This window comes from Pelophylax lessonae (genome assembly GCF_965119305.1).
Source record: "Pelophylax lessonae genome assembly, chromosome: 5".
NCBI lineage: Eukaryota > Metazoa > Chordata > Amphibia > Anura > Ranidae > Pelophylax > Pelophylax lessonae.
The window spans coordinates 427,481,734-427,508,646 of NC_138772.1; the positions used below are offsets into that span (position 1 = coordinate 427,481,734).

Genomic DNA, 26,913 nt, shown 5'->3' on the forward strand with positions numbered 1-26,913 from the left:
AATACTGAGTTGCAAGCCTCTTCAAAAAGATGTGATCAACAGTGGCATTTCTGGGTTTGTACATATTTATTTACTCTGAACATGCACTGAATTGTGCATCATCTAGTCTGATCATCAGTCACTGTAGTTCAATGCCTAGTGATAATCCTAAATGTCCCACAATTCAATGTAATGACTAAACACAACTGGATGGGCCAGACATGTGACTGGATTATAGCATTTGTTTTCACCCCTCAGTGTTGTGTCTGTCCAAGTTTAATTGTAGGACAGTGCACGTACCCTGACTGCAATTTTTATGATAGGGCATTGCAGGAGGCGTGGCTGCCCTACAGGTAGGAGTTTTGTTAAAAATGTCATCAGCACAATGAGTTCTCACCTTCTTGGGTAAGTTTTATTGTATACATGAACTAGCCCTTTATTCCACAAAAACCTGAAAAGATTTTATTGTCTGTATGTAAGCAGATAAACATGTTCTACCTAGAAACAGGAACAGAATACTGCAATGACTCAACTTCTTAGAAAACAGATAAGAAAAATTTCAAGAAATCTTGAAGAGAAGTATCATTTCCATGTTTGTGTTACATGAAAATATCTGTTTCAGTAATCACGTAAAAGGTCCATAGAAAAAAGGGAAGGTCAATGAAAGTAAGAGTTATAAAACAGACATCATTGTGCTTCTGAAGGTGTAAATACAAAAATGTCACTTTAATCTTCTTTCTTTCTGCTGTGAAACCTTTCCAGCAGGGCACGAAAAATATTTCCAGGGATTTTTTGGTGCTCGTCTATTAGTGACTGAATGCAACATTTTGTCTGAAAGAAAGACAAAGGTTTACTAGTAGGCACAAATGCAATGTTTATTACGCTGTACACAAATAAATCATATTGCCATACAGTTAAAGTAGCTAACTAAATGTTCATTTTGGTTTAAATCTAAAGTCCTGTATATCTTAATCAACTTTTGGAGAAATCAGTTTATCCCCGTCAGGAGCGTGTAGAGCTCCTATTTCACTACAGCTGCTGGTTTTGGCTGTAATGCATTCTCACTGTCTGCCTGTCCACCTGAAGGGGGATTGATGTAGCCAGTCTCTGGGTGGGGGCCAAACCTGATTTAACCACTTCCCGCAAACTGACGTGCCTGTACATTGGCTTGAAGAGTTTGTACCGGCTGATGCCAGCAGCTAGAGGCATCACCCTGGTACCGTTTTGTAGAGCCATAAGTCGGCTTTCTAGAGATAACCGATGTGGCCGTTTTCCCAGCGAGCGGGAGGGGATGTCCCCCCCCCCCACACCTCCCGCCGCTCTGCTTGTGTCTCCTGTCCCACCGGGAGATCCGAGCAACCAGCCGGCACATCTGCTGGCTGGTTAGAGTCCCGAACGAAGCCGGATTCGGCTTACATCGGGTTTCCATTCATGTAACCCAGAAGTGAAGTCACTTCCGCTTTACTCAGCTGCCAACGCCACCGATTTAAAAAAAAAAAGCTGTCAGTATTCAAAAATCAAGATTTCACAGTTTTGAATACTTTGAAGTGCAGTGGAGTGATCTGGGGTCTTTTAGACCCCAGATCACTCTATAAAGAGTACCTGTCACTGCCAATTACTGTCATAACGGATGTTTACATTCCTTGTGACAGCAATAAAAGTGATCAGATTTTTATTTTTTTAAAAACAGTGTTAAAAATAAAATAGATAGGGAAAAAAAATGTTTTTAAAGCGCTCCTGTGAGCTCGCGCACCAAAGAAAACGCATACATAAGTCGCGCCTGCAAATATAAAAAGGTGTTCAAATCACATGTGAGGTATGGTTAGGATCATCAGAGCGAGTGCAATAATTCTAGAAAAAGACCTCTGTAGCTCTAAACTGGTAACCTTTAAAGAATTTTAAAGCTTCGCCTTTGGAGATTTTTTAAGTACTGTAGTTTTTTGCCATTCTTCAACTATGTGCAATTTTAAACCGTAACAGGTTAGGTATCTATCTAATGGGCGTGACATAATCTTTCACAATATACAAAAATTGGGTTAACCACTAATTTCGTTTAAATTGAGTAAAGTGTATTTTTGCCCCAAAAAATTGCGTTTGTAAGACCGCTGCGCAAATACCACGTGACAAAAAATATTGCAATGACCACAATTTTATTCTCCGGAGTCTTTGCTAAAAGAAAAAAAAAAAAATTATATATATACAGTGGGTACGGAAAGTATTCAGACCCCCTTAAATTTTTCACTCTTTGTTATATTGCAGCCATTTGCTAAAATCATTTAAGTTAATTCTTCTTCCTCATGAATGTACACATAGCACCCCATACTGACAGAAAAACACAGAATTGTTGACATTGTTGCAGATTTATTAAAAAAGAAAAACTGAAATATCACATGGTCCTAAGTATTCAGACCCTTTGCTCAGTATTTAGTAGAAGCCCCCTTTTGATCTAATACAGCCAGGAGTCTTTTTGGGAAAGATGCAACAAGTCTTTCACACCTGGATTTGGGGATCCTCTGCCATTCCTCCTTGCAGATCCTCTCCAGTTCTGTCAGGTTGGATGGTAAACGTTGGTGGACAGCCATTTTTAGGTCTCTCCAGAGATGCTTGATTGGGTTTAAGTCAGGGCTCTGGCTGGGCCATTCAAGAACAGTCACGGAGTTGTTGTGAAGCCACTCCTTCGCTATTTTAGCTGTGTGCATAGGGTCATTGTCTTGTTGGAAGGTAAACCTTCGGCCCAGTCTGAGGTCCAGAGCACTCTGGAGAAGGTTTTTGTCCAGGATATCCCCGTACTTGGCCGCATTCATCTTTCCCTCGATTGCAACCAGTCGTCCTGTCCCTGCAGCTGAAAAACACCCCCACGGCATGATGCTGCCACCACCATGCTTCACTGTTGGGACTGTATTAGACAGGTGATGAGCAGTGCCTGGTTTTCTCCACACATACCGCTTAGAATTAAGGCCAAAAAGTTCTATTTTGGTCTCATCAGACCAGAGAATCTTATTTCTCACCATCTTGGAGTCCTTTAGGTGTTTTTTAGCAAACTCCATGCGGGCTTTCATGTGTCTTACACTGAGGAGAGGCTTCCGTCGGGCCACTCTGCCATAAAGCACCGAATGGTGGAGGGCTGCAGTGATGGTTGACTTTCTACAACTTTCTCCCATCTCCTGACTGCATCTCTGGAGCTCAGCCACAGTGATCTTTGGGTTCTTCTTTACCTCTCTCACCAAGGCTCTTCTCCCCCGATAGCTCAGTTTGGCCGGACGGCCAGCTCTAGGAAGGGTTCTGGTCGTCCCAAACGTCTTCCATTTGAGGATTATGGAGGCCACTGTGCTCTTAGGAACCTTAAGTGCAGCAGAAATCTTTTTGTAACCTTGGCCAGATCTGTGCCTTGCCACAATTCTGTCTCTGAGCTCTTCAGACAGTTCCTTTCACCTCATGATTCTCATTTGCTCTGACATGCATTGTGATCTGGAAGGTCTTATATAGACAGGTGTGTGACTTTCCTAATCAAGTCCAATCAGTATAATCAAACACAGCTGGACTCAAATGAAGGTGTAGAACCATCTCAAGGATGATCAGAAGAAATGGAAAGCACCTGAGTTAAATATATGAGTGTCACAGCAAAGGGTCTGAATACTTAGGACCATGTGATATTTCAGTTTTTCTTTTTTAATAAATCTGCAACAATGTCAACAATTCTGTATTTTTCTGTCAGTATAGGGTGCTATGTGTACATTCATGAGGAAGAAGAATGAACCTAAATGATTTTAGCAAATGGCTGCAATATAACAAAGAGTGAAAAATTTAAGGGGGTCTGAATACTTTCCGTACCCACTGTATATATATATATAAAATGTTTGGGGGTTCCAAGTAATTTTCTAGCAAAAAAGTGGATTTTTGACATACCGTAAAATCCCTTTCTCTGATGTTCATTGGCGGACACAGCTCCTATCATTCTTGACCATTGGGTTATACTGCCCCCTACAGCAGTATAACACTAGGCTGAAAGAAATTCTGGCCACAGCCATGGGCAGTCCCAGGGCGTATACTACCTCTCTCTGCTCTAGTCACTCAGTTTTGTTACAAGCAGTGTCAGGAGAAGTATAACTCCACAGAGGGGTGGGTACTGTGTCCGTCAATAAACAGAGAAATGGATTATACAGTAAGTCAAAAAATCCCATTTTCTTTCGTTCATTGACTGACACAGCGCCTGTCATTCTTGACCATTGGGACGTCCCAAAGCAGTGTCAAACATGAGGGGTGGGAAACAGCAAAAAATTCTTAAGGCTAAACAGTAGCCAACCAGGCGACAGGGGCTCAAACAAAACAACTGGAGCCCACCTGTAAAGAAAATACATCCTCAAAGTGGATCAGGTCCTCTTAACAGCAGCCTGCAAAAACCTTGCGTCCAAAAGGAAGCATCCGCAGATGCCAACACATCCAATTTATAAAACTTTGTAAAAGTGTGCACCGATGACCAGGTGGTCACCTTGCACACCTGCGTCACTGATGCCCGATGACAGAAGGCCCAGGAGGCACTAAGCGCCCTAGTGGAGTGCGCCTTGACAGGGAAAGGAGGAACCTGATCCCTGATGGAACAGGCTTGATCCGCCGTCTGTCTGATCCATCTTGAAATGGTAGCAGAGGAAGCGGACAACCCTTTGCGAGGTCCATCCGTGAGCACAAATACAGAGTCTGACTTCCTGAAAGACTCCGTAGCTGCCAGGTTTACCCCAATTGCCTGGACCACATCAAAGACATGCAAAAGTAATTTTCTTCGGATGTTTAGGCCTGGGACACAAGGAAGGCAACACTTATCTTCATTCAAATGAAAGTCAGAGACAACCTTAGGAGGGAATGACGGACAGGTGAGTGACAGGATAACAACGCCAGTTCCTACACCATGGGCGCAGAAGTGATAGTCACCAAAAAGGCCACCTTCTGGCACAGCGTAAGCAGGGGAAGCTCCTGAATATTTTCAAAGGGAGGCTTCTTTAGAACTAAAAGCACCAAATTAAGATTCCGAAGCGGCATTGGTGCCTGCACTGGAGGAACCGCATGTCGGACACCCTGAAGAAAAGTACGCACCAGGGAGTGTGTGGTCAAAGGTCATTGGAAAAAGACTGCCAAGGCCCATACCTGGCCCTTGATGGTACGTAGGAATCGCCGACTCAGACAAACCTCTATCCTTTAGCACCTGGCATTCAACAACCAAGCCGTCAAAGCCAGCGACTGTAAAGCAGGATGGAGAGTCGGTCCTTGGGACAGCAGATCCTCCCTGAGAGGCAGGGGCGTATCTAGAGCATTAGGCACCCGGGGGCAGATCCTATATCTGGCACCCCCCCAACTTTAAAATGTAAAGAATAGCTACAAAAATTGTATTGTTTCAAATAATATTTATTTCACAAATTTCACAGCCCCCCATCAGAGTGTCCCTTTCAGTCTGTCCCCTACACCCCTGTCCCTCTAATCACAGTGTCCCCTTTTACACTCTCTGCCTCCCCTGCACAGTCCTACCTTGAGCATAAACAAATAGCTAATATTATTAGCAATGTGTTTAAGTTTGAGTAAAAGACTACAGACATGATACAGGAGATGGTCAGAGACTGCAGACATGATACAGGAGATGGTCAGAGACTGCAGACATGATACAGGAGATGGTCAGAGACTGCAGACATGATAGAGGAGATGGCCAGAGATTGCAGACATGATAGAGGAGATGGCCAGAGACTGCAGACATGATACAAGAGATGGTCAGAGACTGCAGACATGATAGATGATAGAAGAGCACTGGGGGGGCCGGAGAACACAGGGGGAGCCGAGAGCACTGGAGGAGCGGAAGGGCACGGGGGGGGGGGGGACCAGAGAACTTTTAGGGAGGGTCTGGAAAGCATTGTAGGGTGGTGGAGAGCACTGGGGGGAGCCAAAGATCAGATAGCACGGGGGGGGGTTAGAGAGCACTGGGGGAGCCAGAGAGCAGGAGGAGGGAGCTGAAGAGCACTGGAGGGGGTGGGGCTGAAGAGCACTGGAGGGGGGGCACTGGGGGAGCCAAAGAGCATGAGGGGGGAGCTGAAGAGCACTGGAGAGGGCGGGGAGCTGAGGAGCACTGGAGGGGGGGGGGACTGAAGAGCACTGGAGGGGGGGGGGACTGAAGAGCACTGGAGGGGGGGGGACTGAAGAGCACTTGCAGCACCTTCCCCTTCACAGTCATGGGGCAGCTGGGTAGTTTTCGCTCCCCGGCACGACTGCTGAACAGAATAGGGCCAAGTGAGCAGCGTGGGCTGAAGGAGCAGCTACTGCAGCTGTTGTCACATTGACATGCAGGCCGGCCCGCTGGCACCCCTGCACCCATATTAGTACACCACTGCTGAGAGGAAGTTTCCAAGGAACAACGGTGACCAGCTGCACTAGATCGGCGTACCAGGCCCAGCGAGGCTAGTCCGGTGCTACTAAGATGATCGGAATCCCTTCTGCCTCGATCCTGCGTAGGAGTCTGGGCAGAAGCTTGAGAGGAGGGAACGGTGTAGATCAGACCATATTGACCCCCATGGGCCCACCAGCCCGTCTGTGGCATCTGCCGGAGGATTCCTTGACCAAGCCACAAACCTCTGCACCTTTCTGTTGAGCTAACACGCCAACAGATCCACCTTGGTGGTGCCCCACCAGAGACACAGCTGATGAAACGCCTCCGGGTGAAGGGACCACTCCCCTTGGTCCAACGCCTGCCGACTGAGGTAATCCGCCTGCCAATTTTCCACCCCGGGAATGTGTACGGCGGAGAGGGCTGGAACAGACCGTTCTGCCCACCTTAGAATGCCGGCTACCTCCAGACCTACCAGGGCACTTCTTGGTGATTGACATACGCCACGGCCTTAGCGTTGTCCGATTGAACACCTACTGGGCATCCCTGAAGACGATCCGTCCAATGATCCAGACACAGTCTGATCGCTCGGAGTTCCAGTACATTGATCGGTAGTCTGGACTCTTCCAGGACCCAGATCCCCTGAGCAGAATGCTTGCAGAGGATGCCTCCCCAGCCAGCCAGGCTGGATCCGTGGTGACCACTATCCAATACAAGGGGAGGAAGTATTTTCCCACCAGAAGCGCTGTAGAGCGAAGCCACCATATCAGGGACTCCTTTGTTCGCTGACTCAGCTAGATCTGATTGTCCAGCGGAGTCTTGTCCCATTTGGTCAGAATCTCACCTTTGCAGGGACCTCGTATGGAACTGTGCAAACGGAACCGCCTAGAAGGTAGATACCATCAGGCCCAGCACCCCATGCAAGTCGGGAGGGATGACCATTTGTTGGACAGCAGGAGGCGAATTGCAGCCTGCAATTTCTGGAGTTTGTTCAGAGGAAGGAGCACTCTGGCTACGACCGAGTCCAGAGTCAGGCCCAAATAGTCCAGCTTGGTGGACAGAACCAGGGCAGACTTCTGAAAATTCAGAATCCAGCCAAGCTCCCGCAGAGTTCGCATTGTGATCTCCGGGGTCTCCACCAGAGCAGAGGGAGACTCCGCTCGCAGAGGGAGACTCCGCTCGCAGAAGGAGATTGTCCAAGAAGCCCAGTTCCATGATCTCCCGTTTACGTAGCAAGGCTAGCACCGCAGCCAACACTTTTGTGAAGACCCGAGGAGCGGAGGCGAGACCAAAGGATAATGCCACAAACTAACAATGCCCCTCTCCCACAGCAAAGCAGAAAAACCACTGGTGACTGGCACATATTGGAATGTGAAGATAGGCATTTTGATATCTATAGAGGCGAGGAAATTCCCCTGACGCAGGGATGCCACCACTGTTCAAATGGACTCAATTCTAAACCCGCACAAAGCAGTTTAGCGCCTTGAGGTCCAGAATTGGACACACTGTGTTCCTTCCTGGGGACTGTGAACAGATTTGAGTAAAAACCCTGAAAATGTTCCAAAGTCGGAACCGGGACAATCACCCCTTGAAGGAACAGGTCTTGTACCGCCCCATCCAGACCCTGTTACAGGTCTGGGGAAAGGCGCAGGTTGGAAGGAAAAAACCTTGCCGGGGGGACAAGAGCGAAACTCGATCCTGTAGCTTGACCAAATGACCTTGTGGACCCATTTGTCTTGCACCAGGGAAGTCCACGGGTCCTGGAAACCAGCGAAGACACCCCCATCCCCGGTACGGGTGAGGGCGCATCTTTATGCAGAAGGAGCCTTGTCCGTGGGTTTGGAAAAGCCTGCTCTCTGCTTGCCAGACCAGGTTAGTTTTGATCTGCCAGAGGAGGCCCTGAAAGGCTTCGAGCCCTTGTCAGTCAACCCTGAAGGACAAAAAAAACGTATGAGCCGAGAAAGAATGTCCACGTCTATGACTAGGTTCCTTGCCCTCAGTAGCCCGTGGAAGAAAGGTACTCTTCCCCCCTGTGAGACCTTTAATTATGTCATCCAGGGTAGTTCCAAACAGAGGATCTCCTTGAAAAGGAAGATCGGTCAAGACCTTTTTTAAAAGTCTGGTTTGCAGACCAACATTTGAGCCAAAAGACACGCCTAAGGACCACCGCCAAAACAGACAGGCAAGCCATCCGGAGAGCAGCGTCCAAAGAGGCATCACAGATAAACTGTAGCCCCTGGACCAGCTGGTCCATCAGCTCAGCAAATGCAGGAGGGAGCGGTTCTCCCTCCAGGTCATGGCATAGAAGCTCAGCTCACTCAGTCAGAGTTTACGACACTAGGGCAATGGTAAATACCGGCCTCGTTGCAGAACCAGCTAAGGTGTATATATAATGCGGGCCACAGCATCCGCCTTCCGTCAGCCGGATCCATTAAAGGCCGGGAACTCTTCCACCTGAATCATGGTTGCCTTGTTTAAATCAGGAAACTGGAGGGTCCACCACCGGTAACAGTCCAATTCTTCAGGAGGGACTCCTCATAGGGGTAATGCCTGGTAAAGCGCTTAGGAACCCCACGGGATGCTTTGGTCTCCCCACTCTTTAGCAACAATTCTGTCAAAATAGGCAGGGAAAGCAAACACCTTTGCCGCTCTGGATGGCTTGTGAGTGCCTAAGGGTACCTGCGCCTCCATCACAGTTTCAGCTGCATCCTCCATCTTCAGGGTCTCACGCACAGATACAATCAGTGCATTCACTTGCGCCCTTTCATGCGTGGGCGCAGACGTGGAGGAATCATCCTCACTATGGAAGGATTCCAGGCACGTGGTCGCAGATCCAGCAGGGTGACCCACGTCTTTGGCGGCCGAATTAGATTCAGGATCCGATGAGACAGATGAGGCAGGGTCTAGCCTGTCGCCCCCAAGCCACCTCCACCCGGGTCACAAGGGACTCCAGGACCGCCGTCAATGCAAGGATGGATGGTTGGAACCCGGAGGGCCCCGCAGCCTCAGAGAGGGGATCAGGTGGGGAAACGTACTCCAAAGACATGAGTCACCAGGGGGACGCCAAGCACAAGGCACAGCGTGATGCTCAGCAGGGACGGAGAGGACTCCACCAGACTCACCGCCCACCGACACATGCACCTGCAACCACCAGAAGTATCTGCACTACATGTGCAGCGATAAGGAAGCTAAATGATCCAGGAGTCAGCACCAGGGGATAAGAAGGGGCTCCCACCGCCGAAAACACCGCCCACAGAGCTCCACTTTAATGGCCGTCGATATTTGCCTCAAACCACAAGAAAATGGCCGCTGGGACTACACAAAATTGGCCGCTGTGTAAACACACAGGATGCAACAAAATGGCGGCACCTCGAGGCATACAGGGACGCCGAGCATGTGCACTCAACTTCTTTGGTCAACGATGGCAAGGCCTGTTCTAAGTGGAACCTGTCCTGTTAAACCGCTGTATGGTCTTGGCCACTGTGCTGCAGTTCACTTTCAGGGTCTTGGCAATCTTCTTATAGCCTAGGTCATCTTTATGTAGAGCAACAATTCTTTTTTTTCAGATCCTCAGAGAGTTCTTTGCCAAAAGGTGGAATGTTGAACTTCCAGTGACCAGTATGAGAGCGTGAGCGATAACACCAAATTTAACACACCTGCTCCCTATTTACACCTGAGACCTTGTAACACTAACCAGTCACTTGACATCGGGGCAGGACACCGGGGAGGGAAAATGGCTAATTGGACCCAATTTGGACATTTTGACTTAGGGGTGTACTCACGTTTGTTGCCAGCAGTTTAGACATAAATGTGTTGAGTTATTTTGAGGGGACAGCAAATATACACTGTTATACAAGCTATACGCTCACTACTTGTAGCAAAGTGTAATTTCTTCAGTGTTGTCACATGAAGATATAATAAATTATTATTATACTGTATCTTAATATTAAAATATTAAGATACTGTATATATATATATATATATATATATATTAATATTACATACACACACACGCACACACTGCTCAAAAAAAAAAAAAAAAAAAAAAATTAAAAAGGAACACTTTGAAAACACATCAGATCTCAATGGAGAAAATATCATGCTGGATATCTATACTGATATGGACTGGGTAAATGTGTTAGGAACGAAAGGATGCCACATCGTTTGATGGAATTGAAAATTATCATCAACCTACAGAGGGCTGAATTCAAAGACACCCCGAAAATCAAAGTGAAAGCGAATGATGCAGCAGGCTGGTCCATTTTGCTGAAATTTCATTGCAGCAACTCAAAATGGTATCCCCAGATCTGAACCAGGCCATCACTAGAGCTCCTGAACAGACTGAGGTGCAAACTGGCAGCGTCGGATGGACCGAAACAAAATGTCCCAGAGATGTTCTATTGCATTCGGGGGCCATTCATTGGTATCAATTCCTTCATCCTCCAGGAACTGGCTGCATACTCTAGTCACACGTGGCCGGGCATTGTCCTGCACAAGGAGGAACCCAGGGCATTGTCCTGCACCAGCGTACGGTCTGACAGTGGGTCCAAAGAGTTCATCCCGATACCTAATGGCCATAAGGGTGCCATTGTCTAGCCTGTAGAGGTCAATGCGTCCCTCCACGGATATGTCTCCCCAGACCATCACTGACTCACTACCAAACCGGTCATGCTGAACGATGTTGCAGGCAGCATAACGTTGTCCATGGCTTCACCAGACCTTTTCACGTCTGTCACATGTGTTCAGGGTGAACCTGCTCTCATCTGATGAACCTGCCAATTCTTTTTAATGGCAAATGCCAATCGAGCTCCACAGTGCCAGGCAGTGAGCACAGGGCCCACCAAAGGATGCGAGCCCTCAGTTCACCCTCATGAAGTCTGTTTCTGATTGTTTGGTCAGAGGTCATTTTGTAGGGCTCTGGCAGTGCTCATCCTGTTCCTCCTTGCACAAAAGAGCAGATACTGGTCCTGCTGATGGGTTAAGGACCTTCTACGACCCTGTCTAGCTCTCAAAGTAATTGCCTGTCTCCAGAAAAGAGGAGTAGGTAAAAAAATGTCAGTCAATGTCAGTGTCTTGTAAAACCATTCCTGTTTTGGAGGTTGTCTCATCATTGCCCATCAAGTGCACCTGTTGCTAATTTTATTAACACCAAAAGCATCTGGGAATCAATATCCCAGAAGTTTAAATTAACTTAATGCTATACTTTTTGGATAAAGTGGAGATGGATTAGGACACCTGTCTTTTTTTTTTTTTTATTGCCGTCTATGCTCCTGTTCGGGAGATCCGCCCTCTCCATTTGTCCTGTTTACCATTATTAACAAAAGTAAAGGTAAAACGAAAACCCCCAAATTTTTGGATGTCCCCAGAACAGGGAAAGTGCGGATATATTCCAATGGGGAAAGCAGTTTTGGTGACAACCAGGGATTCTCCCACTTTGGGTATATTTTTTTTCTCACTTTCTGTTTTTGGCTATGGGACAGAAAGAGATGGGAAGGAAAGTGAAGAGTAATCTCCCCAATGGGACACAGATGGCAAAAATAAACCTTACAGGTTTTATAAGCCTCTCTTACTCTATCCAAAATAGGAAAACAAATTTTGCCTTTATTACTAGTTTATGAAATCTAATTTGAATACCCGTCACTGACCACTTTAACTCTATCAGTCTCTGCGACAGATACAGTGTGTCCGGAAAGTATTCACATCGCTTATACAATACGCCCTATAATGGCAATGTGAAAGAAGTTTCTTTGCAAAAGTTTTTAATAATAAAAAAACAACCCTAAGCACACAGCAAAGATAACAAAGGAGTGGCTACAGGACCGGTCTGTGAATGTCCTTGAGTGGCGCAGCCAGAGCCCAGACTTGAACCTGATTAAACATCTCTGGAGAGATCTGAAAATGGCTGTGCACCGACACTACCCATCCAACCTGATGGACCTTAAGAAGTCCTGCAAAGAAGAATGGGAGAAACTGCAAAAAAAGTAGATGTGTCAAGCTTGTAGCATCATACTCAAAAAAGACTAGAGGCTATAATTGGTGCCAAAGTTGCTTCAACAAAGTATTGAGCAAAGGCTGTGAATACTTCTGTACATGGGATTTTTTTTTAACAAATATGCAAAGATTTCAAAACAAACGTCTTTCACGTTGTCATTATGGGGTATTGTTTGTAGAATTCTGGAAGAAAATAATATTAATCAATTTTGGAATAAGGCTGTAACATAACAAAACGTGGAAAAAGTGAAGCGCTGTATATGTGCCAATGCCCCTTAACACAGAACTGAAAGACATGAGTGCATGCAGCTTTGATAGTGCCCTTTTCATTACTAAAATTATTGATGTACACTATCAATGTTCACCATAAAACAACGCTTATGAAATACTTACTGTATATTCATGGCGTGTATGTGGTGAAAGAACAATTGCTTCCTTTTGAATAAACTGGGTGAAGCTATAAAAACTATCTTCTACACACAGAGAGCATGCCTCATGGTGTTTTTAAGCTCATTAAATCATTTGCACTGTATATTAAAACCCGATAAACATAAAATGCAGTATATAAAAAGGCAACAGATTTGTGGTAGGAAACTAAATAGCTTTAGATGGTGCAGCTTTGTCAGGCATAATCTTCTCTGGAATGTCTTGTATAACCAGCTCAGCAGATTCTTACCTTCTCAGCCAGTTCACTGGCTGTTATATTGGGATCATAGTGGATGGGATCACCAAGATAAGTGCGAAATTTCACTGGAAAACCACCATAAATAGGAACTAGAGGAATTTTAAATTTCTCATATATCCATCGAAAAATTGCTGGTAAAATATAAACAAATGAAACATCTGAAATAATGAAGACTGTATGGTATATTAAAGCATGCAAGGCTCTCATGTATAATGGCTCAATTTGTTGGAATAGGAGGCTCGACAACCAAGGGGAAATTTGAAGTGGGTTGAGCCACGCTTCACTAAAATAATGGATTAATCTTGGCTTGGGGGTAATAAATGAATGGCAACATTTTCAGTAAAGAGATTATTAAAAAGACTTTATAAATTGTCAAAATATCTCTCCAATAAACCTACTGGGATGGTTTCACCCTGGATGAACTATGGAAAGCTTGGGGAAATTCCTTACAGCTTTAGGGCTAGTGTACACTGAGTTTTGAAATAATTTAATGTCAGATTTAGACCAGTTTTTGCATTTATTCCTCCACTGTAAGTCAATGTAAGTACATGATCCTGAACTTAATCACTAGTCTGTGTTGTTGTCTATGAGCTTGATTTAGGGTGGAAGTTGCAACAGAGGAGTTTTTACCAATTCAATGGAGCCAACTGGAAGGAGTATAGCCTAGAAGGGATTTGTTGATAAAGCCCATGGATCTTTGACATTTTTTATGGTATATGAAGTGAATCTGGGGAGCACATCACTGGTGGTGGAATGCCTATTTGGAATATTGGTTATGCACATTATAATATTTTTTAATGTGAGTAGTAGCAGATCTGAAGTTTAATATTTTTAAAGGGATATTACACTATATTAGGTTTTTTTTTTCTGGGTATTTTCCACATTCACTTAGGAGCGGGTGAGGAAGAATACACCTTGGAAGGATAAACAATTGCGTAAACACAAAAGGAAGGATTCTACAACAGTTTCTGTGGATCACAGGAGTTCAGTTCCTTCTGCACTACTGTGACTCATTTCCAGCAGACAGTGGGCTGAAGCCCACTGTTGTCACAGAGTCAGTCCAGGCTTGGGAAAGATTGCGACCATATGGTCTGGATGCACCTACATGCCTGGACCGTCACCCTGCTCAGCCTTTCAGCGAGCCTCTGATTTTTTTGGATTAAAAATCATTAAAGTGTATTTTTTCCAAAAAAATTGCGTTTGAAAAATAATTTCGCAAATCCTGTGTTACATAACTTGCAACAACCACCATTTTATTCTCTAGGGTCTCTGATAAATAAACATATATAAAGTTTGGGGTTCTGAGTAATTGTCTAGCAAACAAAATACAGATTTTTACATGTAGGGGGGAAATGTCAGAATTGGCCTAGGTAGGAAGTAGTTAAAGAACAGTACACATTAGTATACACAAGTGGGGGGAGAGGAGCTTTACAATATGCTCGGGGAATAGACAATGAACACAGTTTTGTATGCTAGAATAATCACTCCTGATGCTAGTTGCAAGAAAGCAACTATTCTGCTAGAATTGGTTTAATATCAGTTTAAGCACAACGACATGCAAATAAACTGCCCCATAATATTATGCCAAAATACTATATCTTACGTAGGCATCCAAGAGACCGGAATCCTTCCCGAATGTTTTGTGTAAACATTGGAATAATGGGCTAAAATAAGATAAAACAAAATTGTGATAATTTATTAGAGGAATCTGTTTTAAGCACTGAAAGGAATGTAAAATGCTTTATAAATATTCCCTAATTTATCATGGTCATGACTAAATATAAAAATGTTATTTTTTTAGGTCAGATAAATATGGAATCTTGCATAATAATATTTTACATGTTATGAGCTATGAGTTGCTGGAGTCAAAGCTTACACAGAACTAGGGTCTACCCATGTGACAGCAATAAAGGCCTAAGGAACCACAATGGGGACCAGCAAGCCCAAGGTACCACCACCCCCCCACCCCCGCCAGGGCGCCAGGCTCTCCAGACACGCAGGGAAGGGGGGAGGGTAGGACACACAGTACGGGCACCAGACAGGTGAGGGGGGGGGATCTCTTGGGAGGCACAAATCCCATTATCCCCAGGAGAGGGCCCACATCCCCCCCTCCCCCCAAGGCTAGCAGGGGCAGGGGGGGGGGGGGAACATTTACTCACCATACCATGGACCGGGATGGGCTCCGTTCCAGGCAGACTGCCTCACACCCAAAGTGGGGGTGCTGCCAGCCGAGGGGTACGCTGAGGCTCAGGGGGTTCCAGGTCGTTGCGTCGTGGCGAGGCATTTGCTCGCAGGCTCATCCCCAACCGGAAAAAGGGAACTGCCATGGCTAGGCCTAGGTCGGGACTATAACCTGCCCACGCTCGTAGGCCAGACTGAGGGGACTATAAGGATCTAGATTATCCAGTGCGAAGCCCCAGCTGGCATTGTTGCTTATAGACCAACAGGAAAATTCTACCCTGAAACTAGCTAGTAAGTGAGTAAAAATTAAAAAGAAAATATTCTGAAAAGAATAAAAAAAAACTGAAACCGGAGTCCCAGCAGGAAACCTAGGACCTACTCCTTCTCTAGGCAGAAACCAACTGATGAGCTGGGTTGTGGCAGTGGGGTTATGCCTGGAGGGACAGCCCCGTGGGGGTGGATACATTAAAAGTTTTGTACTAACGTACTGCCTAGACTTCTTCTGCAGGTGGCAGCATAACCCACCCAGCTCATGAAGATGAGGCTGCGTCTGTCGATGGAGGATAGTGAAATAAATAACAAAGTTATCAGTGCCCATCAAGGCAGCCCATCAGTGCAGCATCATACGTGAAGCTTATCAATGTCGCCTCATCAGTGCAGCCTCACCAGTGCCCTTCAATGCAGCCTCACCCGTGCCCGTCAATGCAGCCTTACCTGGGCAGCGGAGGAGAGTAAGAGGAAAGCCGGCCAGATAATCACAGAGTGGGGATCGCCCTGCTGTAACAGCTTTCACTTGAATTGCCGGGCCCTCGCCATCACACAGACCTGCCTCTTGGATCGGCTCCTATTATAGACGTCACACGTTCCGGCATTGGACCGGTGTTCGGTCTATCAAAGGAGCCGGGCCAGGAGGCGGTGCTGTGTGCGATGGTGAGCGCCTGGCAATTCAAATGAAAGCTTTTACAGCGGGGAGATCCCCACTCTGATTATCCAGCCGGCTTTCCTTCTTCTCCTCTCTCTTCCCCTGGGCGATCGCTGGGAGAACGGCTACCGAGGCAACCCCACACTCACCCTCAATCATTTTCCATTCACAAAGTGTGAGCAGGCGAGTGGAAAAAAATAAATAACGAAAACTATGTAAGCTGCTTTAAATCATGTGACCTTGGAGTCAATTAGGTAAACTGTATGAGTTATTTAACCACTTCTGGACCGGAAGGAAGGATTTGCCTCCTTAATGACCAGGCCATATTTTGCGATTTAGCACTGCGTTACTTTGACAATTGTGCAGTCATGTGATGCTGTACCTAAATAAAATTGATGTCCTTTTTTTCCCCGCAAATCGAGCTGTCTTTTGATCACCTGTACAATTTTTATTTTTTGAGCTATAAACAAAAAAAGAGCGACAATTCTGAAAAAAAAAAAAACTATATTTTTCACATTCTGCTATTTTTTAACATTGTAGGCCAATTTGTTTTCCGCTACATATTTTTGTAAAAAAAAAAAAAAAAAAAAAAAAAAAAAAAAAAAAAAAAAAAAAAATCGCAATAAGCGTATTTTTATTGGTTTGCACAAAAGTTATCGCGTCTGCTAACTAGGGGAAAGATTTGTCATTTTTATTTTATTTTTACTAGTAATGGCGGCGATCTGCGATTTTTTGCAGAACTGCAACATTGCGGCGGACAGATTGGACCCCCGACTGACATTTTGACACTTTTGGGGGGGACCAGTAACATTACTACAGTAATCAGTGCTAAAAAATATGACACTGACAGGAAAGGGGGTTAACATTGTGGGTGATCAAGGGGTTAAAATGTGAGCCTAAGGGAGTGATTCTAACTGTGGGGGTGTGTGGCTTGTGAAATGATCATAGAGACCTGTGATCCTATATAGAAGGATCACAGGGGCTCTATGATCATTCCAGGAAGAAGAACGGTCAGCTGTGTTTACAACAGCTGCCGTCCTCTCTCAGCGGGGAGCGATCGGGTAGTCAGGCGGCAATCGGAGCCGCCTGCCCCGTGCATCGGCTTTCCCGCTGACGAGAGGGGGCGGGAGCCCGCCCGGCGGCGCTCCGCCCGCCCCATAGCTGCCTGTGCGCGACCGACGTATACCTACGGCGGTCTGCGCAGGAGCGGCTGCCTGCCGCAGCGGTCTTAAAGTGGTTAAACAAAGTCATTTTTTTTCCTCATCAAAATATTCAGTTCACAAAACAAATGTTGCATAGGTGTGCATTTATTAAATTAGTATCAACTGTCCATTTTATAAAATATTTTTTTCTTTTTAAAAAATGACCTCAAATGACTTCCGTTTTGCTCTCCGGAACAGACACAACATTTAATGCCAATTTAAATCATGCAAATTTTTTAGGGAGAGAAAATCTATGCAATCATTTTTATAAATTGACCTTTACATACAACATATGCCACAAGTTATGAAACCTTAAAATATGGCATAAATTTTACTGATTCATGCAATAAAAGGTGGACTACAGTCATATCTAAACTCACCACTTTAGCTTCAATTGCAACCTCTGCAAATCCTATACGATTCCCCCACATGATGGTGTAGGTTTCATCACTAAACAAGGCCTCACGTACCCCTCCAGGGGAAATAGCTAGTAGGTGGCCATTCCTGAGTGCTTTCACACATTCTTGCTTTGGTCCATGAATGACACTAAATACTTCAAGCAGTGGTTTAAAACCTGAATAAAATAAAGCAAAGATTGCAAATTAAATTACATGAAATAACGAAGGATGAGCTCAGGTGTGTTTGGATATTAGTCTGAACCCACTTGAGCTGTCCTGCCAGGAAGCTGTCACCGAAGACCGCCAGTCATAAGTGAATGAGGCATTCCATGCCCTGTGTATACACGTCCCTTGTAAATGTGCTAATGCAGGAGAGAGAATACTTCAGCTACTTAAGATTGGCAGTCCACAGTGACAGCCTTCTGGTGGGATAGCTCAGGCGGGTTCAGGCTAGTATCCTGAACACTCCTGAGCTCACCCCTAGTTATTTCATGTAAGCTCATCTCTAGTAATATTTTTGAAAACATTATTGCATTTTTTTTAAAGTAATGACATCTGAAATTATAAACAAAATTATTAAAAGCTCCTCCTTGTCTGTGTCTGCCCTCAAAGAACAAGCACTTGCTATGGGGGGCAGACATGTGGGCATGACCTTGAGCCAGGCCATGTGCGTCTATTGATACACACAGTGCGGCTTGGGAGAATGGGGAAAGAAGAGAGCAAAGACGACCAGCAGACGGGCATGGCGCTGGATCAATACAGGACTCAGGTAGGTATTTAGGGGAAGTGATGCAAATGAAAAAACATTTTTTACCTTAGTGTGGGTGGTGAATTAGGTTTTAAAAAAAAAAAAAATTACAGTAAATTACCTTTAGAACCATTTTAAATATCAGGCAGATATTAACTACCTCCCACCTGCTGTATTGTCAATTGACGGGCAGGCAGTGGCTCTCTCGTTCTTGGACAACGTTATATAATGTCATCCCACTCTGTCCCTGGGACACAGCGCATCACCGATCTCAGTAAGAGCCGATGACGAGGCTCTTTACCCATGTAATCAGCAGTGTCCAATCACAGTATCACATGTAAATAAGGAAATGCCAATTATCGCCATTCCTCTCCTCACACTGACAGCGTGTGAGGTGAGGAGGAGAGCCAATCAGCGGCATTTCCTCACAGGTAAGCTCTGCAAAGATAACCAGGGAACTGATTATCAGTGCCCTGAATATCAGTGCAGCTGCAACAGTGCCCAGCAGGGATGCAAATCAGTGCCCAGCAGGCAGGGCCGGCGCTGCCACTAGGCGGACTAGGCAGTTGCCTAGAGCGCACTGCCACCTAGGGCGCAGCCACGGCCACTGGTATACTGATTACATTATACAGGATCTCACAATTGCTATCCCGGCTCCCCACTCCAGAGGAAGTGGATTTTGTCTGTTCTCAGTGGTTTTCCTCCACAGAGGCGCTGAAGTCTGGCTCTGCACACCAGCTCCGGAGCAGAGGATCAGACTCCATCCCGACACAGACACTGACTTCTCTCCCAACCAATCCCTGTTTAATGCAGAACACGGGGCTGCGCACTGCAGTCTGGGAGATGTAGTTTCAATGACCCGCATCCTCCTCTGTGTATGGGCGGCTGGCACAGCTCTGAACTAAATTACCCAGAATGCAAGGGTTTGTGTGGCAAAAACTTTATTCAAACACCAGAAAACTTCCCAAAACGTGAGTGAGTTGCTGAGCAGAAGGGCAGTTGTGTCAGGCGGGTCACAGCTACTACAACCCAGATATCAGCGGATGAGACGGAAAATTTAGAACGGAGGACTGCTGAATACACATAAGGTGCTTATAGAGGATGTATGGGGAATGCATGGAGTGTGCTGTAATTATAGGGGGTGTATGGGGAATGCATGGAGTGTGTTGTGAGTATATGGGGTGTATGGGGAATGCATGGAGTGTGCTGTAATTATAGGGGGTGTATGGGGAATGCATGGAGTGTGTTGTGAGTATAGGGGTGTATGGGGAATGCATGGAGTGTGTTGTGAGTATAGGGGTGTATGGGGAATGCATGGAGTGCGTTGTGAGTATATGGGGTGTATGGGGAATGCATGGAGTGCGTTGTGAGTATATGGGGTGTATGGGGAATGCATGGAGTGTGTTGTGAGTATATGGGGTGTATGGGGAATGCATGGAGTGTGTTGTGAGTATAGGGGGTGTATGGGGAATGCATGGAGTGTGTTGTGAGTATAGGGGGTGTATGGGGAATGCATGGAGTGTGTTGTGAGTATAGGGGTGTATGGGGAATGCATGGAGTGTGTTGTGAGTATAGGGGTGTATGGGGAATGCATGGAGTGTGTTGTGAGTATAGGGGTGTATGGGGAATGCATGGAGTGTGTTGTGAGTATAGGGGTGTATGGGGAATGCATGGAGTGTGTTGTGAGTATATGGGGTGTATGGGGAATGCATGGAGTGTGTTGTGAGTATAGGGGGTGTATGGGGAATGCATGGAGTGTGTTGTGAGTATAGGGGGTGTATGGGGAATGCATGGAGTGTGTTGTGAGTATAGGGGTGTATGGGGAATGCATGGAGTGTGTTGTGAGTATAGGGGTGTATGGGGAATGCATGGAGTGTGTTGTGAGTATAGGGGTGTATGGGGAATGCATGGAGTGTGTTGTGAGTATAGGGGTGTATGGGGAATGCATGGAGTGCGTTGTGAGTATATGGGGTGTATGGGGAATGCATGGAGTGTGTTGTGAGTATATGGGGTGTATGGGGAATGCATGGAGTGTGTTGTGAGTATAGGGGGTGTATGGGGAATGCATGGAGTGTGTTGTGAGTATAGGGGGTGTATGGGGAATGCATGGAGTGTGTTGTGAGTATAGGTAGGGGGTGTATGGAGAATGCATGGAGTGTGTTGTGAGTATAGGTAGGGGGTGTATGGGGAATGCATGGAGTGTGTTGTGAGTATAGGGGGTGTATGGGGAATGCATGGCACGTGCTTATATTAGATCATTTTCTACTGTTTTTAAACATTTTGAAGTGTTCTTTTTTTTTGGGGGGGGGGGGGGGGGGCGCACGTAACTGGTCTTGCCTAGGGCGCAGAATAGTCTAGCACCGGCCCTGCCAGCAGGGATGCCAATCAGTGCTGCCTTTCAATGTCTTCTCATCAGTACTGCTGTCAGGAAGGACATTCCAGTAGACAGAGTGGCTCTTCAAGACAGCTTCCTGTGCATAGGCTAATCCGTATTCCTGTTCATGCTAACAGAAATTGTGCAAGTGCTCGCACACGCGGGCATGCATATATTCGTGTGCATGCACGAACGTCTATTGCTCACGTGCGCCCATCTGTTGCTCCCACTGGCGCCAAGGGGGCTATTTAAAATGAGCCTGTGCTGTCTTGTCTACAGCATTCCCGTGCATACCTGCTACCTGTAAATCTTCATTTAACTACGGTTACCGATCAGGCTTATCTGGACTTCTCCCGAACTCTGCCTGCATTGATCCCAGCTTGCCTTTGACCATGCTTCTGCCTATGCATCTGATCCGTCTGCCTGTGTATGACCCGGCTTGTCTGGCTCTGCTCCAGTCTCTACTGCTGCAGGACTGCCTGCTGCAAGCCCCTGCCTATATGCCACTGGTGTCCATCCGGCATTCCTTCTCCACTGCGATCTACTGACGGCCTCAGCCTGCTCCTGTCTCCTGCTCAGTGGTGTCCGTATGGCACTCCTGCTCTGCTGCGATCTACTAGCGGCCTAAGCCTGCTCCCGTCTCCTGCTCAGTGGTGTCCACACGGAACTCCTGCTCTGCTGCAGTCCACTGACAGTCTTCCCCTGCTTGATCCCGACAGTCTGTTCAGCCCAGCTGCTATCAAGACCAATAGGCACTCATGCCACTCTGCACTCCTGTGCTACCTGTCTACTCTATCATGGGCCCCGAGTCAAAGGTGTAAGAGAGACCTTCCTCATTGTATCAGGCTCTTCTACCATGTAGTGACAGCTGCCTATCCATGCCCATAAGTGGCACCTATCAGTGCCACATAGTAGTGCTTTTCATCAATGCCCTTCAGTGGCGTGTCATCAGTGCCCATCAGTGCAGCCTAATCAACGCACATCAATGAAGGAGAAAAATTACTTATTTACAGAAGGTTATAACACAAACTAAGAAAAAAAAAGTTTTTCCCCCCAAATGTTCAGACTTTAATTTTTATTTTTTAGAAAAATATATAAAAAAAAAAAAAAACGTGGCGAATCACAAATCATTATCACCAAAAGAAAGTTCCGTCTCAAAATTATGATAACATTTTGTTTGGGTACAGCATTGCATGACTGCGCAATTGTCATTCAAAGTGCGATTTTAACTTTTCGTGATTTCCTGTACAGCAGCACTCAGAATGGTAGAGAGAGGGGCAGCACTTGGGGGTTACTCAAGTGCCTTGCACGCACATATACTGATGAGGAACATGCTGATATGAGAGAACAAGGGGATGACCTCATGAATCTGCTGCCGCTATGTTACTGCCCAGTTACAGCCTGGGAGCAGGGAAGTGAACGCACGTATTGCTTAACTGCAGTAGAGAAAAATCACGTCATAAGGCTTACTGTGCTGTCTGGTGGCAGTTTAAATCCCATGACGAAAATACAACTTTTGGCAGGTAGAACAGATCCCACACATATAAAAAGGTATATTTTGGAGTTCAGCCTTAAGTGGCACTGTGCTGTAAAAAAAAAATTATTTAAGAACTGATGTTTTGTGCCAGCTGGAACTTGTTTTTTAGGTAAACTGGGAGGAATGAAAAAGGAGTTAGGTGATCGCCATAGAGGAAAAGTGGATTGAGTCAAGTGAGGTATACACAAATCCTCACAGGCGTTTCAGAAATCTCAGAGCTCCCCTCAGGGAGGTACATGTAACTCAATTCAGAGGTACCATCTGACTAAAAAATAATCCAGACAAGCCATCTGTGCAAGTGGTAAGCTGGAAGAAAATAATTCGTACTTTGCATATTTGCAGTCTTTGGTTGGTCTTATGGCTTCTACTAAAGGAACTATGGTCTCTAGTGACCAGACACACCCTAAAGAGTGAATATAGTATGCATAAACAAAATGAAGAAAAATGTTCTCAATACAGAAGACACTGAAAAACTTTTAGATGCTATGTGAGATATCTTGGACATTTTTGATCCGCCAAAAAAAAAAAAAAAAAAAAAAAAAAAAAAAACACCTTCTACTATCCAAGTAAAAAGTTGGAGAAAATCTCAAGGTTAAAGTGTTAATAAACCCAGGTCCTGCATTCACTATATATGGTCTCCTACAGTACACGGAAATGCAATTATTGAAGTAAATATAAACTGATAATTACCTTTTTTCATCAGCTGTTTATAGCAACTAGAGCAATCTTATGACCCGTATCAGTGTGTGCTGATAGCTTGTAGGAGTTTTCATTTCTCCCATGATTGTCCTATCAGGCTTCAAGACCCTGATCAGATGTACCCTCCCAAAAAAAACAAAAAAAAAAAAAAACTCTCTAGCAATACACACCAAGATGAGTAGCCTGACTATAGACTCTATAAATATTAGGTTATTTTTTGGAGTCTGTGGAAGAAGAAGATGATCAGAGAAGACAGGATCAAACAGCTTTTTTACACAATGCAGGGGATTACCCCTTAGGATCCACACTAAGGGGTATAACAAGCATGCTTTACTGCATATAATGACTGATTTTATTGTTGTGGGTTTAGTAACACAATCATTCACCTGTGGTGGCATCGCTCATAGAGGAAAAGCGTTAACATAGTGTTCTATATTTCAATATGCTCCCGTCCACAGACTACATTACCCACCACCACACATTTGTGGGGAAGAGACCCTTGTCTTCTCAACATTGGATAAATCTGCAGGTGTTTGGAAGCTGGCAGTGGGTTATAGGGGGGATGATGATGACAGGGGGTGGGGTGTTAGCAAGGTTGCAGTGGGGTGCAGGGTATGATGAAGATGAGGATGACTGGGGGTGGGGTGTTAGCTAGGTTGCCATGTCTGATGAAGATGAGGAGGAGGATGGCAGGGGTGGGGTGTTAGTGAGGTATCAGTGGATTGCTAGGTCTGATGAAGTTGGGGATGACAGGGGGTGGGGTGTTCACAAGGATGAAGTGGGGTGCCAGGTGTGATGAACATGAGGATGACAGTGGTTGGGGTTTTATCATGGTTGCAGTGGGGTACCAGGTGTGAAGAGGAGGATGACAGGGGTGAGCTGTTAGTAGGTTTGCAGTGGGGTGCCAGGTGTGATGAGGAGGAGGATGACAGGGGGTGGGGTGCTTGCAAGGTTGCAGTGGGGTGCCAAGTGTGATGAGAATGACAGGGGGTGGGGTGTTAGCAAGGATGTGATGAACATGAGGATGACAGTGGTTTAGGTTTTATCAAGGTTGCAGTGGGGTACCAGGTGTGAGGAAGAAGACAGGGGGTGGGGTGTTAACAAGGTTGCAGTGGGTTTTCAGGTGTGATGAAGATGAGGAGGAGGATAGCAGGGGGTGGGGTGTTAATGAGGTATCAGTGGGTTGCCAGGTGTGATGAAGATGAGGAGGAGGATAGCAGGGGGTGGGGTGTTAATGAGGTATCAGTGGGTAGCTAGGTGTGATGAGGATGACAGGGGGTGGGGTTTTGGCAAGGTACCAGTGGGTTGCCAGGTGTGATGAAGATGAGGATAACAGGGAATGGGGTGTTCGTAAGCCATCAGTGGGTTGCCAGGTGTGAGAAGGATGATAGGGGGGTGAGGTGTTACCAGGTGTGATGAAGAGGAGGAGGATGGCAGGGGTGGAGTGTTAGAAAGGTTTCAGTGGGATGCCAGGTGTGATGAAGAGGAGGATGGCAGGGGAGAGAAAGCGAGAGCGAGGAAAAAAAAAAAAAAAAAAAAAAAAGTAAAAAAAGCACAGAAAGAGAGAAAGGAGGATCACAAATATGAAAAAAAGAAAAACAGAACACATTTTTGGCATGATCTGTATTATTTATGAATTTAGAAATTGGGAAATAAATGTATTTTTAAAAGTTTATCAATAACTGCCTCTTGAAATCCACTATAGCCTGTGCCCTCATGCTTTTATGGGAGGCGGATCATCCATCAATCAAGATGCGACATCCCATCCACTGTTTTTTTTTTTTTGTAGTTACTGGGCATGGAAGAGGAGGGAGGGACTGGGCTGTCATTTTGGAATCTGTATACAAGCCCACATATGTGACGTCAATACAATGTGACCTGAATAGCTTAGCCAATCCCAGGAAGGGTTCTATTCAGCAATAGAGACCAAACTGAGTATGTGCAACTGAACTACACTTTCTGTGGCTTATCTGGACTTGTCAAGAGTGAATGTGCAGGAGGGGGGGAGGAGCTGTGCATACATGATCACACAGCCTTTTTACACAATGCAGAGGACTAATCACTTAAGAAACACAGTGAGTATAACAAGCATGCTATTCTGCATCTACAGACAGATTTTACTGTTGTGGGTTTAGTAACACTTGAAGGTATTCCAGTTGATCAGAAACATCACTAGGCAATTAAGCATAAAGGGACCCTGGGCGTAAATTTTAACTTCTCCTTTAAAGTAAACTGCTTTTCTTTATTGCCAAGGGTTCTACAACCTCCAGATATTTATATGCAAATGCTACTGCAACTGGCTCTAACTTTCCATTTAAATACAGGCACTAGCCATTGTATTATGGGATAATATGGTAGGCCTAGTATCCACTACCAGTTAATGAAGACAAGGCTAGAAACTCTTTTAGGAGACACTTCTGCAGTAGAAGGTGAGTGCTGACCGCTTATGCTCTAGGTTACCAGCTGCTGTTTTTATGTCAGCCAAAAGTTTGCTTTAAAGTTCCACAATGAACAGGTACTGTAATTTGGTTCTTTACCTGCAAAGAATGATGTTTTTATGAAGAGCTACTAAAGCCAGTTATTTATTGGATCATGCTCAGGTGCAACATGTGATTATTTACCTGGTATTTTGAAGAGAAAATGGTCCCCGACTGAGTGACACATTCTGCCTTTCAGAAGAATGACCTTTGATACAAAGTAATAGTAGTCTACAGGAAGAGCACCATGATAGTACACAATTAATGCAGGGCCGCTATCAGGTATCTTTTCCAAACCATGAATTTCATAACCTGCACAGGAAGAGAATACAACACAGGCTTTAAAAAAGGTATTAACAAACCAGCTCTACAAATGCATTATAAATATACGTACCATAAATTTATGTACTTAAACCACCCAGAGACAGAATAAACGTTTTTTTTCCCCCACAGTGAACACGAAGGGTATCTAAGAAATTGAACTTTAGAGCGAGCCATTGTCACAACTACTGCTCTGCATACAAAGTTTACAATTTCCCAGCCGGGAGAGCATGAGCTTTACTGATCATTACTGATTGGAGGGCAGTAGTTGTCCCTTCTCCCACCTTCAACCTGCTGCTAAGGTCACAAGCTTTGAGCAGGAGCACAATTCATTAATAAAATAAAAATGAAAAAACACTAAGTTAAAGACATTACAAAAAAAAAATATGCACCATTAGTCTTGAGCCATACATTATACACGTTTCTTAGTCAATTTCCTTTACATTTACCTTCAACTATGTAGTGCAAGGGCATGCCTGATTGAATACAATTTGAAAAGGTTTAGGTTTTGCCTCATATTATATGGTTTGGTAAACCTGAAGGAAAAAAAAAAAACAAACACTGTATAATATATGGCCAGCCTTAGTTTATTTTTTTTCAAAGCACAATTGAGCTTTACCATTTGGACACTTTATCGAAGAAAGAAAAACACAAAACATTGAAGTACTCTGAATGCTAAGGCATGCATGTTTGAGTTACCAGATGCCTACACGGATCAAGGTCAACATAGAGCACTTTCAACTGTCCTGCGGTTCCTTTACCTACACTGAGGTTGATTTACTAAAACTGGAGAGTGCAAACTCTTGTGCAGCTGTGCACAAACCAATCATTTTCCAGGTTTTTTTGTCAAATTTTAATTGAACAAGCTGAAGTTGGAAGCTGATTGGCTCCCATGCACAGCTGCACCAGATTATACACTCTCACGTTTTAGTAAATCAACCCTACTGTGTTACGCCACAAAAAATTATTGGGAAATCTGTGGCCCCCACCTTAAGAGCAAAAGCTGCAGGAGTGCCCAGCAATGGCCTCTAGTTACGG

General features: G+C 45.2%; 1 protein-coding gene across 1 annotated transcript in view; it reads right to left on the reverse strand.

Moving 5' to 3' along the window:
* Window positions 1-696: 696 nt before the first annotated feature.
* TMEM68 (transmembrane protein 68) overlaps window positions 697-26,913 on the reverse strand; it is a 35,734-nt gene continuing 9,517 nt past the window's right edge. The window contains exons 2-6 of the mRNA XM_082259668.1: window positions 25,699-25,866; window positions 17,702-17,895; window positions 14,620-14,680; window positions 13,008-13,147; window positions 697-810 (exon numbers count right to left, since the gene is read on the reverse strand). Coding sequence (XP_082115794.1) covers window positions 706-810; window positions 13,008-13,147; window positions 14,620-14,680; window positions 17,702-17,895; window positions 25,699-25,866 — 668 coding nt within the window. The 3' untranslated portion in view covers window positions 697-705. The remainder of the gene's footprint in view (window positions 811-13,007; window positions 13,148-14,619; window positions 14,681-17,701; window positions 17,896-25,698; window positions 25,867-26,913) is intronic.